General features: G+C 44.5%; 1 protein-coding gene and 1 long non-coding RNA gene across 3 annotated transcripts in view; one reads left to right on the top strand and one right to left on the bottom strand.

Annotated features, from left to right (window-relative positions):
• Positions 1–16,515, top strand: part of LOC123590484 (cationic amino acid transporter 3-like) — a 63,700-nt gene extending 47,185 nt beyond the window's left edge. The window contains exons 1-2 of one of the 2 annotated variants that reach the window (XM_045463716.1): positions 3,683–4,010; positions 14,373–16,515. In XM_045463716.1, coding sequence (XP_045319672.1) covers positions 14,557–16,383 — 1,827 coding nt within the window. In that variant the 5' untranslated portion in view covers positions 3,683–4,010; positions 14,373–14,556 and the 3' untranslated portion in view covers positions 16,384–16,515. Of the gene's footprint in view, positions 1–3,682; positions 4,011–14,372 lie in introns of those variants that run through there. The other variant, XM_045463715.1, reaches the window with a different exon arrangement.
• LOC123590486 lies at positions 51–16,139 on the bottom strand. Its single transcript, XR_006708787.1, has 3 exons — positions 16,038–16,139; positions 13,536–13,538; positions 51–79 (listed from the first exon to the last, which is right to left on the bottom strand). It is a non-coding gene; the product is annotated as an uncharacterized LOC123590486 (long non-coding RNA).
• Positions 16,516–18,338: the final 1,823 nt, after the last annotated feature.

Genomic DNA, 18,338 nt, shown 5'->3' with positions numbered 1-18,338 from the left:
CGGGGCTCGAACTCACGGACCGCGAGATCGTGACCTGGCTGAAGTCGGACGCTTAACCGACTGCGCCACCCAGGCGCCCCTGATCTTATAGATTCTTTTAAACTTGCTTTGCTGGAACTTTTCATAAGGACTCTCTTGATGGCACTTTCAATAGTCTCTTGAGGCCAGAGGCCAAGCCGAATAAATACCTGCCATCAATTTTGCCAGTGATACTTGTAGATTTGGGTGTAGATTTCTCTTCTGAAAATCCTCCAAATTTATCCTGAGGTATACTGCACCTGCCAGGAAGTGATATTGTTTAATCACCTGGTAAGGCTCTGGGAACTCAGTAAGCAGGTTATCAGGCCAACATTTCCAAGAGGCTTTATTGGCTCCTTAAAGTCAACCTTAGTTCCTTAAAGCTGTCTGGTCATATGTGAGTCGATGCATGACTGTCTTAAACATGACATTCTAGTCAAAGTCTTGGTAGAGTAACCAATGTTTTCACTGGTGTCCTGTTATAAGGAGAATACCTCATTGAACTTGTGCAAAAAATGCACTTGCCTTGAAACAAAGAATACTCACAAAGAGTCTCAGTAACCAATGCTTTAGTGTTCTATCTTATTTGGAAAAGACTTAGATATCCAGTGAAATCCACCCAAGTTTTTATATAACTTAGCACAACTTTGGAAATTTCAAATTACTAAAGATTTTGAAAGCTATACACCTTTTCATTTATTCACCCAACTTACTCTTAACAATTACTCATGAAAACTTTACGAGTTTAATTAATCATCATTTAATTCACTTTTTGCTGACAAATGGCAACGGAGAGAACATGAGCTCCTTTGACCTCTACTAAAACTTGGTAGGATAAAAGTTTTATATATAATGCTGATATCTCTAAAAATCTTTCTTAAATTTTAATGAAACCAATGAATTTGAATTTACATTGGGGTGCTTCTTGCTCCATGATAGTGAGGGGAGGGGGAGCAGGAGCCTTTGGCACCCCTGGCAGGGAGGATGGCATAGGAGCCCATTATGTAAGTCCTGCCAATGCGGGAGCAGAAACAGGAGTTTTCAGAAAGGCCAGAGGCAGATCTAAAGTTTGGACTAACATTCCTTTCTTCTTTTGGTCTTCTGTCTCCCTCCTAAAATAAAAACAAGGAAGTCCCTCCGCACCATTTATTCAAAATATTTCCTGATGGACGGATGAACTACTTTCTTTGGGAACAGGAGTATTCCTGTTTTCTTCCTGGGCAAAAGTTGAGAAGCAACACAGAAACAAAACTATCACTCTATGAATCCCAGAGTACCTCTGATAGCATTCTTTTCCCCCCAAAGGTGGTGCATCATGGACTGAACCAAATGGCTTCCTAGTTTCTGGTTCCTCCCCCAAAGTCAGAGTTCTACTGACTGAACAAAAGGTCTCCCTAGACAAACTTAAAGCCACACCTAAACTCCCTATTTGGAGACAACTCAATGGGAGGAGGAGATCCAAGAGACCCATTTCATGGTGATCTTTCCTCTGAACCTAACATACATGACAAGGTGGTATCACAATAAAAATTATTTCTTTCTTCCTGCCTACATTCCTCCCACGTATTCCAATTTTGGTCCAGCAGGCTAACTGCTGGGATAGAGATGGAACTTCCCATTCTACATAAATGTAAACCACCACCCCCACACACACCAAAACAGATCTGTCCCAACTTCCAAATAAATTGAACATTAGTCATGTCCCTTTTAGTTTCTCAGGAAATCTGAGGCTTTCTAATGGGAAGAGCATGGGCAGGAAAACAACAACACACAGTGCTTCACAATTGAGAAACTTGTGTAGGTGTGGAGTCTGAGAGACTTGCCAGGTCCTGCATCTCTTCAGCTTCCCCAAATGCTCCTTTACTTCCAATCCAACCAACAAGCAAAATTGGAAGTCAGCTTCAGTGAGGAATCAGCAGGGAGTTTCTCCTAGACAAAAAGAGTCTGGGAGACTGGATGGACAGATGCCCCAGATTCCCCCCCTAAGAGCAACTAGCCTGGAGCAGCTAACCTCCTACTGTAGTCCAAGTTACTAGCCCAGGAGACTAGGGAGGAATCCTTGGCCTGGTATAGATCAACTGCTCCAACTTTGGAGTCTAGGGGAACTGAATGGATGCCACAGGGACGTTGGTTCCTGGTTGGCTCGCCAAAATTTGTTACCTTATCCCAAGTGCAGCTACCCACCACTCCAAATGCTAATACTCAAGAGTTTTGATTGAAAAGGATTATGAGCTTTATTCAGGAGGGTGGCCCATGGGGAGAAGCTGACTCTTGTCCAAATGACAGATCTGAGGTTTTCACCTGGCCCAGGAGTTTTAAAGGTGCTTAATTCATTAGTTAAGGGAGGACATTTCTGGAGCATGCAGATTCAATGGTATCAGCTATACATGTTATCTCAGTGTAAGTGGGTGCGGTTGCTTGCTGAGGGGTAAAGTGTTGTGCAAGGTCTCTGGTTTCTGTTTCATGATGTGCAGAAGGGCTCTATTCTTTTCTAGGATAGAAGGCATGGCCTATTATAGGAATACAGAAAAGGTTAATCACTCATGTAGGCTAAGGTTGTTGATAAATGCATCAGGAATACTAGGTTTACTGGAGGGGCCCAGGTGCTTCAAGGTGTGATCTAAGATTCTGCCAGAATGGGGGCATTCACGCCAGTGTCCTAGGTGAAGGCTCAGAGGTCTGGGTGCGCTGGCTGAAGAGAGGGTTTGTGGCTGGTGGGGTGGGGGTACCGTGGCCTGAGCTCTTGGGTTAAGCGTCCTGGTGTCCTGAGCTGGGCTGGGTGGAGGTGGTAGGAGGAGAGGACAACCCCCTCTGCTTAGGTAAGACTCAAGGCTCAGGTCCTGTCTTATAGCATATTTTCTCCAGGTGGCCCAGAGGGGAAGGGAAGAGAATGGGGCACAAGACACTTCAGACCAGTCCAGCCTCATTCCTACCCCTCTACCCTCCCTCACCTCACTAAGCCCAGCTTCTCAATGGGTCATGTCACACTTATTACACACGTGCTGTGTGCACAGAGCCCCAAAGTGATCTTTGGCCATTCTCACCCCAGGAACCCCTGCCTTCCCCCTTCAGTCCACACAGATCCTCAGACCCCTCAGCCCCTGGGTTGATCTCAGAGCCCTGAAGCCTCTTCAGAAGCTTCGGATCTGGAACCTAGATGTTTGGGACATACCATGGAGACCCTGAAGAAGTGGAGAAAGGGAAGGTTGGGAGATAGCCCCACAATTTCCTAGGGACAGGATGATGATTTACATTAGCAAGAAAGGTTCAAGTGAGAGGAGAGGAAGAACTTCTCAGGAGCACACATCAGTGGCTGGTTTTCTGAAGCAGAAATCCTGGGCCTGATACAGGGAGGGAGCAAGAAGAAAAGGAACCCATAGAGTGAGCTCCTCTCCCCATGAATGTTGGGGTTTAGCAATGTGTGGTGGGGAATAGGAAGACCACATGGAGCAAACAGGCAGGAAACAAGAGAGACTCTGGGGAATCTCTGGCTTCCATGTGGAAGCGCAAGTCCTGTCCCACGTACACACTGTAAATGCCAAATTACGAGGAATCGGCTGGGCTCTCAGACATCACTGATCTGGGAGGAGACAAGGTGCAGAGAAGGCGCGGGTTACTTTCTCTCCTGCAAACCCGCTCTAGCAGCTGAGGGTGAGTCTCCCTCCAGCGTGAAAGGAGGCGCAGGTGGTGGGACGACCTGATGGGAACAGTCACCATTTCCTCTGTCCTCTCCAGAGACAAAGTGGCTTTGTGGGTAATGAGGCTATGGCAAGTTCCCACTAGGCAGAGAGTCCTGGGGCAGGGCCAGGCTGTGGGCTGGCCCCGCCCCACTAAGACAATGAGAAGGGGGCAGGGTTTGTGATGGGCGGGGCTTCCTCCAGTTGGGACGGAAATACCTAGGAGGTTTTCCTTGGTCACCATATTCCTCTGAGCATCCAGCCCAGCACCTCGCTGATGAGATGTCTTTTCAGCTCTCCTTAACACCCGACCAGGTCTGTTCCCAGGAAGGGGGGGCAGGGGGGGGGAGGGCAGACAGAGGGCAGGAGGAAAGAGAAGGGGGCAAATGTCCATCCTTTCACTGGACTCTGAGCCCTGATCACTCCCTAGATTCTGAAGGGTGGGAAAGGTACAAAGACAGGTGTAGAAATGACTTGAAATGGGGCGGAAAGGTAGGATGCAGCAGTGTGGAGAGATGGAGGTAATGGGAGAGTGGAGCCCACTGGGAGGTGGGGTTGTCTGGGGAGGTGAGCCAGGAGGGGGGAGGGAGGCAGTCTGGGTGGGGTGGAAGGTGGTCAATGTGGGAGGGAACAGAGTGAGAGATGGTCAGTGCAGGGGGTCAGAGGGATGGGGGTGGGCAGGTGGAGGAACCAGTATGGAGCAATGCCCGATGGAAAGTTAGACATGGTCAGGGTGGTGGGTTATCTGGAAGGAGGGCTGGAGGAGGATCCCACTGGGACAGCAGTTAAGAAGCAGTCAGAACCTGGGAGGAATGTCGGGAGTACAGGCTGTGGCAAGGAAAGCAAGGGTGTTTGTGGGTCCTTGGAGGGTCCCAGGAAGGTGAGGGTAAGACCTCCAGAGGCCTGATCTGGAGGGGACCTGATGAGGCCACCTGAACAGCATGGGTAGCGGTGCAGTACCTGCTCCCCTTAGACCCAGGCACCTGCAGGGTGTGCCCATCAGGGTGGGTACAGACTGGGCTGCTTCTCAGCTCTGAGGGCAGAATCTAATGGGGTTTCTTTGGAACATTTTTTTAGTATTCATGTAGCGACGCAATCTCACCCACATCTGCTTATCACCCCAAGTCCTGTCACATAACTGTCTCCTGCTCTGTGTATAAAGAATGTTTCAGAATAGGAGTAATTCAGGGAAGTTAAGGACAACTGGAAGACTCCCCTGGGAATGATTCACCCTTCATGTCCATCTGTTGTGTGGGCTCAGTGCTCCATTGAGAACTATAGGACAGTGGTTAGCCCCATGAAAGATTTTAGGGAAAAAGCAACCTATAAAGGGGTAAGAGGCATGATGGACCAGGAGGGGCAGGGGCAGGTATAGGGGTGAGGGTGTGGGATGGAGCCTGCCAAGTCTGAGATCAAGTTTCCCCAGGTGTGGACACCTGGTGGTCTGAGCCTGAAGCAGACTGATTTCTGTTTCAGGGACACAGGACTGGAGTGGTGTTGGGGAGATGCTGACCACAGGGGCTGGGGAATGGAATGGTGTGGCTTTCCATGGGTCGACACGTGGCCGATAGAAGCTCTGCCTGTTTTAATCTTCACACAATTATTAGGTAAATTTTATTAATCCCAACCTATATGTGATGAAACTGAGGCTCAGAGAGGCTATGGCAAGGACCCAAGATAACACAGCTTATTGATAGACAAAGCAGGATTTGAACTCAAGTCCTTGGCTCCTGTGCTCTTGCTCTTTCCAGCACACCTCTGGGCAGAAGGTGTTATACTGTGATGTGTCTGCCTCATTTCAGGCCTGGGGGTGGGAGGTGAGGGACTGGGATGGCAGATTGAGGCTCAAAAGTGTTTGTTGTATGAAAGAATGCGGATATAATATGGTCCTGCTTTGGTGGTTGGGCCTGAGTCCGAGAGACTCTGTGGTAGGAAGGGGAATATAGCAAAGGGGTTCCAGTGTGGGCCAGGAAACTGGAAATAGGTTTCCTGTGGGTTTCCATGCTTTTCCTGGACATTCTAGGTCTCTAGATTCTAGAGGTCTGGGCACTGGATCTTTAGAAGAAGGAATGAAGTGGTGTATCTGTGAGCAAGGTGTGTTTAACGAGTGCACGAGTATGTAAGTTTGGGTGTGCATGCCTGTCTGTAAATACATGAGTTCGTGAGTAGGTGTCTTTGTGTTGCACACATGTGAGAATGTTTGTGATGTGTGGGTGTATATATGTGTGTATTTTGAGAGTATGTGTGTGGGTATGGGTGTGAGCATCTGAGTGTGTATCTGCATGGGTGAATGTGTGTTGCACACTAGGAGTCTGGAGTTCTTTCTTGTCCAGCAAGAGAGAGGCTAACGTCTGGGAGGATACAAGAGCCCCAAACAGGGCTTTCATCTCTATATTTTAAAAAAAATTTTTTTTAACGTTTTTTAATTTATCATTGAGAGACAGCGAGAGACAGAGCATGAGCATGAGTAGGGGAGGGGCAGAGAGAGGTGGAGACACAGAATCCGAAGCAGGCTCCAGGCTCCAAGCTGTCAGCACAGAGCCTGACGCGAGGCTCAAACTCATGAACTGTGAGATTGTGACCTGGGCTGAAGTCTGTCGCCCATTTGACTAAGCCACCCAGGTGCCCCTCGTCTCTGTATTTCTTGAGCTCTCAAGATCTTACGCATACGGTGAATGTGAAGAAAACAATCCAAAATAATCATTAACGTGTGTGTGCAAGAAGCAAAGGGTCTGAGGGGCAATTGGAGTTTGTGATCAAAGTACATTAGGATATTGACGTCAAGTGGAAAGTAATTCAGTGCAGGTGATAAGACAAGTTACTTGTGATCCCATTACAGTATCTCGCTGGCTAACCTTGGGTACTTTCGCCATGTGGTGGCAGCCTTAAGCTTTTTCTAACCCATTTGTGTAAGTAGAACATATTTCCCTACAATTCCCCCTTTTTTTGTTTTTGTCTTCTTCAGTTTACATGCGAGGACTGTCATGATGAGCTCCTAATCTGTCTTTTGCTGTCAGGTGATATGGAGGGTGATTCTGCAAGAGCACAAAAACGACATAGTAAAAGTATTCCACTCCCAGAGTTATAATGGAGGATTAGTGCCTTTTGTCTTTTTCATATAAATTCAATGGCAGCCTCAAGGCTTCCCTCTTCTCTGTCTCACTGATTGCAAATCCAACACAATATATATCCATATTACTTATTTGTTTATTGTTTGCTTTCAACTACAGGATGTAACCAATTTGTGTGGGGAGATTTCTGTGCTTTTTCTGCTTTATCTACAGTGCTGAATAAATGAGAATCAGTATATTAGTTGAACAGATAAAGGAAAGACCATGATTGGACACAGACTTGAAGAGAAGGCCAAACAGAAGGAGAAATTGGGAAGATTCCATTTTTCATTTGATTTTGGAAACCAATTTCTTCTACCCTTGGGTATGAGACTCAGCCCCAGTGTTCATGGTGGCTTTTGTTCTGTTTGCCTTTCCATATGCCTGTGAACTGTTTCACTCTTGGACATGTTGCTGTACATGTACATGACATTTACCTTTACTTAAAACTCTTGCCCTGAACTCAAAGCTTCTACTCCTGTATTCATGACTGCCGCTACCCCAGTTGCAGGGCTGCTTGAGTTAGGACTTGAGAAACTCTGGGGTAGCTCAGCTTTCTAAAAACCTTTATAGTTGAATGTTTGGGAGTCACTAGTTGGATTGGCTCCAGAGTCTTCATTGTCTAGAAATTTTAGGAGGAAGAAATTTTTATATACTTTAGGTTAGAAAGGATTTATGTTTGGATGCAGAGGATTGATATGATCTCTGCAGATGTTGTATTTAAATCCACTTCTCTGGAACTTTGGGAAGTAAAATAATTATTTAACAGCCTCATTAGCCTTCCTCTCAAGTCCTCATCAAATTTCTTGCAAAACAACTGGTATCCAAACTCTCTTTGAGGCTATTCAGGAGGAAACACTAAGCCAACTTCCTGATGGGCAAGAGTGTTAACACCCAGCCAGAGGAGCCAGTAAGAACTTACTGTCTTAGAAAATGTTTTGAAAAGGAAATGTCCAGATGAGGGCTGTACCCTTCTCAGAGACAGAGCAGCGAACACAATGACCTCCAGGATAAAGGGCAGTGGTTGGGGCTGGCTGGGAGGGGAAGATAGCCTGCGATTTAATGGGTGGATTGTTGGACTTGACAGGAGTTGTTGTGGGAGACTTTGGGATGGAACTTTGGTTTTGGAGTTTGGAAGGAGTTCAGAGACTGAGAGAAATACATGGAGGAGAGGGAGGGAAGGGGGAGTTGGGGGCATTGTGGAATTCATACAAGCTGACTTCATGTTCCCTGGCCTCTCTCTGGATTTCTTTCAGCACCTCATACGCACCAAGCACCTCCTTTGGAGAGACTGTTTCCTAGTTAAAATGAGATTCACAGACCCAGGGCCCTCATTAGGGAAATATCCTGGAAATGTGCTTGAAATAGATGATGGTGCTTGTTCTACTCTCCTGTTTACACCTCTGTTTGGCCTTTTCTCTCTTTCAAAAACGAAAACACACACAAAAACCCAAACAAATAAACAGAAAACAAAACAAGCAAAACAAATTTCCTCTAGGAATCTCAAGATACAGTAGTCGATCAATATATATATAAATTCATTGTCTCTGTCCTAAATGCCTCTTATGGTTGCTTCATATGATTTTGAGCAGATTCTTGTCCTGGGTAGTGAGGTTGGAAGTGGGAGTGTGGAATCCAGAAGAAGGCGGTAAATAGATCTTGGCCCTGCCCCCTGGAATCTTTTTAGATTATAAAGGAATTTAAGTGACACATGCAGGACACCAGCACACAGAAAGGGAAAATTAGTTATAGCTGAGCATCAGGATGGACCTTAAGTGCAGATGGGAATTGGAGGGAGTTTGGAGATGGGACCAGTCAGGATGCCTTAGGAAATACTTCCCTTACACAAGGGGAAACATTATAGAATAGGACTGAGAAGACCTAGAACATGACAACAGGATAAAAAGGAGTGAGGAGGGCATCCCTGGCAGGACAGGCACTTACTCAGGCCAAAGGCTTATCCCAGGAAGGGTAAGTAGGATGTGAGGAGCTGAGCCAGGAGGGAGGTGATGGGCCTGAGGGTAGAGGAAGATTTAGGGCAGGGTTCTGAGAGGTGGGTCAGAGAGTCTGGACTGAATATAAACTATTGGGATAATTGTAGGTTACTGCACAGAGAAAAGGCCTTTCTAAAAATAGCATTTGAGGATGATGTTTTTGTGTACTGTTATAAACTGGATTTGTGGTAGGATCTCTCAGGATTCCCAATCATGGCTTTGCTTTGTCTTCTATAAGCTTGCTTGTTCATTTTTCTTCTGCCTGCTTGTGTTGGAGTAATGAAATGTGATTAATTTAATTCCCAGATGTTTTGTTCTTCGGGTTGTTTCTCTGGTATCTTCATACTTTGTCTGCAGCCCACTGTCCCTCATCTTCAGTAAATGTGGGAAGAGCACAAGGACCACCCTGCACAACACAGTTGAGGGAAACAGAAATGATCCAAAGACTTACCCATCTCTGACCCTGCCATTCAGATGGTCCTCCTCTGGGATTCCTGGTCAGCATCTATGAATGGACTTCAGAAGACTGTAGGACATTTTTTTGAGGTGACTAACCTCAGAGGGGTCTGTGATCAGCAAATGACAAGAACCACTGTTGTATCTTTGTTGGGAGGTTGGTGGCTGGAGATGGTTCCCCAGAGAGAGAAACATGGTACAAGTGTCCTTAGTGCCCAGTAAGGAAACTCCAGAGACAGATGAAGGAGCTGAAGGAGAAAGAGGAATTGGGAAAAGGGAAATGGGTTCAGAGGGAACTGGTAGGAGAGGTGCTCCATCTTCCCTTGTTCTCCACCCTCTTTCTAGCAGGTTTTCCTTCTCTGTGTTCTCCATGTCCTGACAATTACAGGGTACAGTTACCCTTCAACTTAACTCCCACAACATTATCTCATGCAATTCCTTGTTGAATCTGAAGTGCGCAGAGTGGAGTCAACCCCTCCCTCAGTCATGGACTGAGCATCATTGCTTCCTATCGGGCCCCTTTTCAATGCATTTTATTTTACCCCTTTCATCTTGATCTCTATTATTTCCCCTCCTCACTGGAGGCACTTCCTTCAGTGTATATAACAAATGTTCTCCCAATCCCTGCTCTATATGTGTATTTAGATACATTCCTTCACTCTACAAATACACAGTTGTAGTGTGGGGACTAGGCAGAGAAAAAAAACAATAAAAAATGCCTTGCTTTCATGGAACTTACATCTCTTGGTGTGAGGAAATAATAAACAATTAAGTAAAACATATAGTACCTTGAATAGTGAAAAGTGGTATGAGGAAAATGAGGGCATGGGGGTAAGGTGTGTTGTGGGTGGTTAGGAGCAGATTGTAGTTTTATATGTGGTGATTAAGGAAGGCTATGCTACACATGGTCTTTTACCAAATGCAGTGAAGTGAGCAACCATGGGGCTATCTGGGCTAGAAGTGGTATGGTTATAAGGAGAGCAAGTACAAAGGCCCTGAGGTAGGGTCTTGCCTGGTATGTTTAGAGACCAGAATGGTTAGAAGGCTAGAGAAATAAGAGTGGGGGAGAGAGAGAAACAGAGGCTGAGTAGCAGGTGGGTCAGTGACAAATACTGTAGGACTTTGTAGGTCATTGTAAATGCAAACATTGGCTTCTACTCTGCATAAAAGGAGAAACCAGTAGAAGGTTTTATCAGAGAATGACATGAAAATTTTAACAGGTATATGCATATCCTTGACAAATAGGCAATGCTCTTTGGCTGTTTTGTAAATGTATATAAATGTAACTGCTGTATACCTCATCCTGCTTCTACTTCCGTTACTTAACATTGTTTCTGAAATGTACCCATGTTGTTATCTTTAATCTACTTTTTACAATTTCTGACTGCTGTGTAATATTTCATTGTGTATATATGGCACATTTTACTTACACATTCCTCTAGTAACAGAGGCTGGCATAGCTCCAAATTCAGAAACAGTCCTGTGATGACCTTGATCATATGAGCCTCCTTATAAACTCAGGACAGAGTTTCCCTGGGGTGTATATATCAGAGAGGGATTTCGGGGTGGGAAGGTGTGTGCATTCTTAATTCCACTGATTGTGCTTCAGGATGGTGACCCCAGCTATACTCCTTCCAGCAGTGGGTGATGTTTTATATCTTCTCATCAATTTTTATGTGGATCCTGTAATGGAAGTGAAGTAAGGTTCTTTGTGGGTGAGGAAACCTGAGGCTTAGAGAGATCAAGCAAATAACCCTGGTTTATATAGTGAAGTGGAAGAGGAAAGGCTCAAATCCAAAATTTCTGACATAACACTCATTGCTCTTAGCACTATAGGACCCAGAACCGTCCCTTCTCGGAATAAGATGAGGCATCCATAGGCAAAAATATTGATGATGATGATGATGATGATGATGATGATGATGATGATGATGTTGTTGTTTAAAGCTTTCATTTTCATGATGCCTGAACTAACCCAGTGAGCTTAGAACCTCCAAGTGTTTAACACCATGTAGGGGGGTGTCTAATTGGAGTACTTAGCATTTCAAGGCAAAATATATGGAATAAAGCTGTTTTCATTGTTTCATGAGGGCAAGCTAACAGGCTCGAATTTCAGTGGATGATTTTGGGGCTAGAGATTTATAAAGACTAACTGATTTTCAAATTTGGGAATTTGGATCAGATTTCAATATTAAACATTAGGCAGATTACATTAATTACATTTTGTTTGCTAGGCACTGAGCTAACTACTTTATAGACATCATTTCTCTTATGCCTCACAATTACCCTATGAGGTACTTTTACTTTCATTTGACTGTTATTGAAACTAAAGCACCGAGAGGTTAACTAATTCGTCCAGAGTACCCAGTATAAGGTTGAGTTGTGATTTGAACCTGAATATGTACCTGCAGAGCTTTTACTCCCAAATGATAAACTGTGCTGCTTTCCTGTGAAGGAAGCTTTTGTAATCTCTTCCCTTTGAAATTGAGGACAATTTCTTGTCATTTGGGGTGATTTACAGTAGTGATGGGAAGCACGGGGCTAGTGGACAAGAATCTCCAGAGGGACAGGATATGAAGTTTGAAAGTGTTCCCCATTGTCTTCATTATGCCTCCCTCTGTCCCCCAAAGTAAGAACCTCTGCCTTAGGACATCCCACCGAGGTTATAGGGCCTGATATCTTCAAAACATTTGACATTTCTTTGTCACCATGTGTGGCTTATACCTGCCATGAATGATGTACAGTCAAGGTTTCATCAGTTTGTCTTCCCTTCACACTTTTCATTTTGCTTGCCTTCTACAAGGATTAATATGATTTATATCTTTACCTAAATCAGGATTACAAATACTGTTTGGCTACAAAGTATGTATCTCGCAAAGGCAATTAGGTAGGAATTCTGGATTATGTTCTCTTTCAGATTTGTATTCTCAGTTTATTTGTTCAATAAGTATCTATTGAGCATCTAACTCACACTTTGATAGAAGACACAGGCAGCTGAGCAGAAATTCTGATACATTAGGATAAATGGCACATGGGGTAAGCTAGGTGCTATAAGAACACCCAGGAAGGGCAGCATAAGATCAGGGGAGGCTTCCTGGGAAAGCATCTTCTGAGCTGGGAACTAAAGAGAAGTGGGGTTAGCTACGCAAACTGGACAAGAGGACATTGGAGGCAAGGGAACAGGTTGAGTGTTGATTCTTGCAGCTGCAACAGGAAGTAGACAGGGGATGAGGCTGGAAGAATCAACACAGATCAGATGATGAAGGAAGGAAGAAAGGAAGGAAAGAAGGTGGGAGGGAGGGAGCAAGGAAGGAAGGGAAGAAGTGGAAGGAAGGAAGGAAGGAAGGAAGGAAGGAAGGGAAGAAGGAAGGAAGGAATAGGAAGGAAAGAAGGAGGGAGGGAGGAAGGAAGGAAGGAAGGGAGGGAGGGAGGGAGGGAGGGAGGGAGGAAGGAAGGAAGGAAGGAAGGAAGGAAGGAAGGAAGGAAGGACGGACTATGAAGGAAGGGCAGTGGGGAACCACTGAAGGATTTGAAGCCTGGGGGTGGGTGGGCAACATGTCAATGCTATTCATAATGTAGCAAGATTCCATGAGTTAAGTATTGACTCTATGTTGTGTGCTTGTTAGTAAATCATAACCTTGGAACTGGTGGGTGGCAAATAAGGAGTCTAGATGGATTTGTACACAGAAGCTTTGACCCATAACATTAGGATTCCTTTTGATAATCTGTAGAAAAGACAGTTCAATTTTGACTTGGTCTTTCTGCCTTTAAAACCCTTTGACATTTTTTCCTAAAATTCTCTCAAAACCAAACCCCAAGTAGTGAGGAGAATGAGGGCTGCATGACTTTGTTTTCTCTGTTTTTCTCTACTCATTTCTGAGACATTGCTGTGAATTGTTCACCAAAGTTTTGCTCCATTTGATGGAGGGGGCCATTTGAATAGCAGCAGTGGAGGAAGGGGAAGGAGGAACCACATGTAGGGCTCCTTGATTAACAAAACGTATTTGGCATATTAAGACCATTGTTTGAGCGGTGAAAAATAACTATGGTAGAAAATTAAGAGGGAGTTACAAGTTTGTGTTTTAATATAAGTTCACAGAGCAGTGCAGGGTCTCCAGATGGCTGGCCACTGACATCACAGATGGCCCAGGGTGTTTATAGAGCACAGTGTGGCCAGTGAGAAGACTCTCTCCAGAAGTGAGCTCACCTTCTCTCCTGGAACCCAGAGAGGGAGGAGACAGAACAAATTGTTTTGGCTGTGAGCAACTGAGCTAGGTGACCTACTGCTTTCCTTCCTACCCGTCACACTCTCATAAATGTGGACATATAAACTGTAGTAAGTTTTGCCTTGTTGCTTTGGGTGAGGTTTACTGAATGTCAGAATTCACAAAATGCCCTTTCTGGCTCATCTTCCTGAGCAATGGACACTTGGTTGGTGTATGCACCTTTTTCTCCTGTGTTTCCTCACGAGAGAGTCCTCTAGTTCTTTCTGGGAATTATGAAGGCCTTGCTTCTTTCTCCCGCTTCCTCTCTTCTCACAGTGCTCCCTGTTGGCCTAGATGGGTAAAGGGAAGGGTTGGACTGTACTTTCCTTGCCATCAGTACAGCTAAATGGATATGCAGGATGAGGAGAAAGGGGGCCATCTGATCTTGGGTACTGATGTGGGGGTAAAGAGTTTTAAGACAGTGGGACCAATATTTGTATTTTAAACTCAGATGATATTTGAGAAATGGTTCTGTAACTACAACAAGGTCCTCTAGTCCATGAATTAATGTGTCATAACTTATGCTGAAGCACCACACAAACATCTCATGTGTAAATCGTTGCACAATAGCTTCATACCCTTTGTGTCCTACAGCTTAACTAGCCCATGAGGCTACATGAGGTAGATGAAACCAAATGGGATTTTATCATGTGGTGTGTAAAAAGGAGAATATTGATAGATATTTGGCACTTTTCTGTGGGGGAAAATGGCATTAATTTTTTATGATCTTTTGTTTCAGTTTCTGTGATACTCGGGCTGCAACAGGTGACATGGGAACTTCTGAGCTGTGGTTGTGAACTTTTGTAAGTTGGTTGTACACCATTGTTCAGTAAATATTTATTGTTTATTTAGGGTTTAGGAAGGGCTATTACATACCAGGTGAAATACAAAGGAGCAGCTTTGAAGCCTGAGTAACAAACCTTGTCAACCCCAACTCAACTTGGCTAAATTCAGCCTCACCGAACCTGATCCCAGACTCTGCTCCCTGGACTTGCTGCAGCTCTCTGATCCTGGAATCCTCTTCAGTTCCAGCTAGATGCTGCGTCAGGCACTTCGTAGATTTGGTCAAAAACTGGTACGCGGACCTACGCTGAAGGAACCGGTGGCTGAGAATGACCCACAGAGAAGATTGAGCACTTTGGATTTAGTGACCCAGGGTGTGGGCCACACAGTGGGTATAGGTGTGTATGTCCTGGCTGGTGAGGTGGTCAGAAATCAAGCAGGACCATCTTTTGTGATCTGCGTTTTGGTGGCTGGCCTATCTTCTGTGTTGACTGGGCTGTGCTATGCAGAGATTAGTACCCGCATTCCCCATTCTGGCTCTGCATATCTCTACAGCTTTGTCACTATAGGTGAACTCTGGGCCTTCATCACTGGCTGGAACCTCATCCTCGCCCTTGTTGCTGAGAAAGCCATTGTGTTCATCACATGGATGTTAACTTTCGACAACCTGCGTGGGAACCGGCTGTCTCAGACTGTGCAAGAGAGCATCTTGGCACATGTTCCCCCTGTCCTTGCAGAATATCTAGAATTCTCTGCTCTGGGTTTTGTGTTGTTGTTCATGGAATTCAGGAGTCTTTGGTATTCCATGTCATTGTTGAGTTCCACAATTACCAAACTGGTCACATTGGTTAAACTTTTGGCTCTCAGCTTTGTCATAACCTCTGGCTTCATTAAGGGGGACCTGCACAACTGGAAGCTCACAGAAGAGGACTATGTAAAGGCTGGACTCAATGACACCTCTGGCTTGGGACCTCTGGGCTCTGGAGGATTTGTGCCTTTCGGCTTTGAGGGGATTCTCCGTGGATCAGCTACCTGTTTCTATGCGTTTCTTGGTTTTGACAGTATTGTTACCAGAGTTGAAAAATCCCAGAATCCCCAGCGTTCCATCCCCATGGGCATTGTAATTTCACTGTTCATCTGCTTTTTGGTGTATTTTGGTGTCTCTTCAGCATTCACGCTTATGGTGTCTTACTACCAGCTCCAACCTGGGAGCACCTTGCCTGAGGTATTTCTCCATATTGGCTGGGTCCCTGCCTACTACGTGGTAGCTTTTGCATTGCTGTGCTTTCTTTCCGCCAGCCTTTGGGGCTTTGTGTGGCCAATGCGTCAGGTGCTATACATGATGGCAAAGGATGGCCTCCTGTTCCCTTTCCTTACCCGTATCTCTTTATTCCAATACTCTCTTATCATGATCATTGTGTTTGTTGGAACTGTTCCGGTCATTGTATTCTTCTTTGGAGTCACTGATCTCTTGGATCTAAGGTCAGTTGTGTCCCTGATTTCTCATTCCCTGGTTGCAATTTGTGTTCTTATCCTCAGGTATCAGCCTGAGGTGCAGAATGAGGAAAATGAAGCAGAGGTGCAGGAGGAGAATGGACCTGCAGCAGAGAGGTTGACTCTACAGGGACTACTTTTTCCAGCCAGCCCCACCCCCACTTCACTCTCTGGCCAGGTTGTCCGTGTTTCTTCCTTACTGCTTGTTCTGTTGCTCATTCTTCTTTGTCTAGTGCTGACCCAGTGGCCAGTTCTGCTTTCTGGAGACCCAGTGTGGATTTCAGTGGTTGTGCTGCTCCTGGTGCTCATCACTGGGCTCACTGGGGTCATCTGGAGACAGCCGCAGAACTCCAGTCCCCTTTACTTTAAGGTCCCTGCTCTGCCTCTCCTCCCACTACTGAGCGTCTTTGTGAATGTTTGCCTTATGATGCAGATGACAGCTGGCACCTGGATAGTATTTGGTGTCTGGATGCTGATTGGGTTTGTTATCTACTTCGCCCATGGGATCCAGCACAGCTGGGTCGCTATCTGCACTCAAGGTAGGGCGAAAAGTGTAGACCTTGAACTCAGCCGTGTCAGTACATAGGCAGTTTGACATCATCACACCTGAATGCAGTCAGGTCCCCCTGCATAATAATGGAGTACTCTTGATCACATGGAAAGGTGGGCCTCCCATGGGTTGTTGGTGGGTGAACATCAATAGAGCTCTGCGTATATTGTGGAGTGATGGGTGCATCTTTGTTAATTCTTTTTTTTTTTTTTTTTTTTACTTGTCTACTTGAATTGTATCTGTAGTTGCTTACTGGCTTTAAAATATTATTATAAGAAACTAGAAAAAAAAATTTATTTCCTTGCTTAAATATCCAGTAGCCGTGGGGTGCCTGGCTGGCTCAATCACTAGGGCATGCATTTATTTCTCAGGGTGGTAACTTTGAGTCCCAAGTTGTGTGTAGAGATTATTTAAAAAAAAATAACCAGTAGTAGAATTGCTGGATCATAGGTACTTTTATTTTTAATTTTTTGAGGAACCTGTATACTGTTTTCCATAGTGGCTGCACCAACTGACATTCCCAACAACAGTACCTGAGGGTTTCTTTTTCTCCATATCCTGGACAATACTTGCTTGTCTTGTCTTTTTTTTTTTTTTTTTTTTTTTTTTTCAACGTTTATTTATTTTTGGGACAGAGAGAGATAGAGCATGAACGGGGGAGGGTCAGAGAGAGGGAGACACAGAATCGGAAGCAGGCTCCAGGCTCTGAGCTGCCAGCACAGAGCCCGACGCGGGGCTCGAACTCACGGACCGCGAGATCGTGACCTGGCTGAAGTCGGACGCTTAACCGACTGCGCCACCCAGGCGCCCCTTGTCTTTTTGATTTTAGCCATCCTGACAGGTTTAAAGTGATATCCAATTGTAGTGTTAATTTACATTTCCCTGTGATTAGTGATGGTGAACACCTTTCCAAGTGTCTGTTGGCCATCTGTATATCATCTTTGGAAAAATGTCTATTTAGTTCCTCTGCCCATTTTTTAAGTGGATTGAGTTGTATAAGTTGTTTCTGTATTTTGTGTATTAACCCCTTATTGGATATATCATTTACAAATATCTTTTCTTATTCAGTGGGTTGCCTTTCTCTCTTGATGCTGGTTTCCTTTTCAGGGCAAGTGCATTTTGGTTACATGAATTCAAAAAGATATATGCACCCGTATGTTTACTGTGGCATAGTTTACAATAGCCAGGACATGAAAGCAACCCAAATGTCTCTTGATAGATGAATAGATAAATAAGATGTAATATCGATCAAATTATCTATCTATCTATCATCTATCTATCTATCTATCTATCTATCTATCATCTATCTATCTGTCATGGAATATTACTCAGCTATAAAAAAGAATGAAATCTTGGCATTTGTAACAACATGGATGGACCTAGAGGAAATAATATGATGTGAAATAAGTCTGTTCAGAGTAATACAAACACCAGATGGTTCCACTCTTATACCAATTTAAGAAATAAAACAACAACAACAAAAGAGGAAAAAGTGAGACAAACAAAACAACCTCATACACTCAAATATAGGGCAAAAACTGTTGGTTGTCAAAGTGAAGTGGGTACAAGGATGGGTGAAATAGATAAGGGGAATTAAGAGTATACTTATCTGGATGAGCACTGAGAAATGTGTGGAATCAATAATTCATTATGTAGTACACCTAGAATAATATAATGACACTGTATGGTAATTATACTTCAACAAAAACAACAAAAAAGGAAACTAGAATCAAACAAACAAACAAACAAAAGATGAAATATGGCCCCTGCCCTTAAGGGGCTTATATTCTAATACAAGGGGTAAAGCATAGCTGTAACACAAAGTAGAAAGTGTTGTCATAATAAGTAATATACAAATAAAGTGTCCTGGGAATTCAGAGTGCTGGAGGATCACATAGGGTTGGCACAGTGGTGAGGGTTGATTGGTGAAATCAGAGACGACGTTGTAGAGGAATGGCATTTGAGTTGGCTCTCTCCAAGACAGGTTAGGA

The sequence above is a fragment of the Leopardus geoffroyi genome, chromosome B4 (assembly GCF_018350155.1).
Source record: "Leopardus geoffroyi isolate Oge1 chromosome B4, O.geoffroyi_Oge1_pat1.0, whole genome shotgun sequence".
In the NCBI taxonomy this organism is placed as follows: Eukaryota; Metazoa; Chordata; class Mammalia; order Carnivora; family Felidae; genus Leopardus; species Leopardus geoffroyi.
The sequence above is the reverse complement of the archived record's forward strand: the minus strand, read 5'-3'. Positions and strand labels throughout refer to the sequence as shown.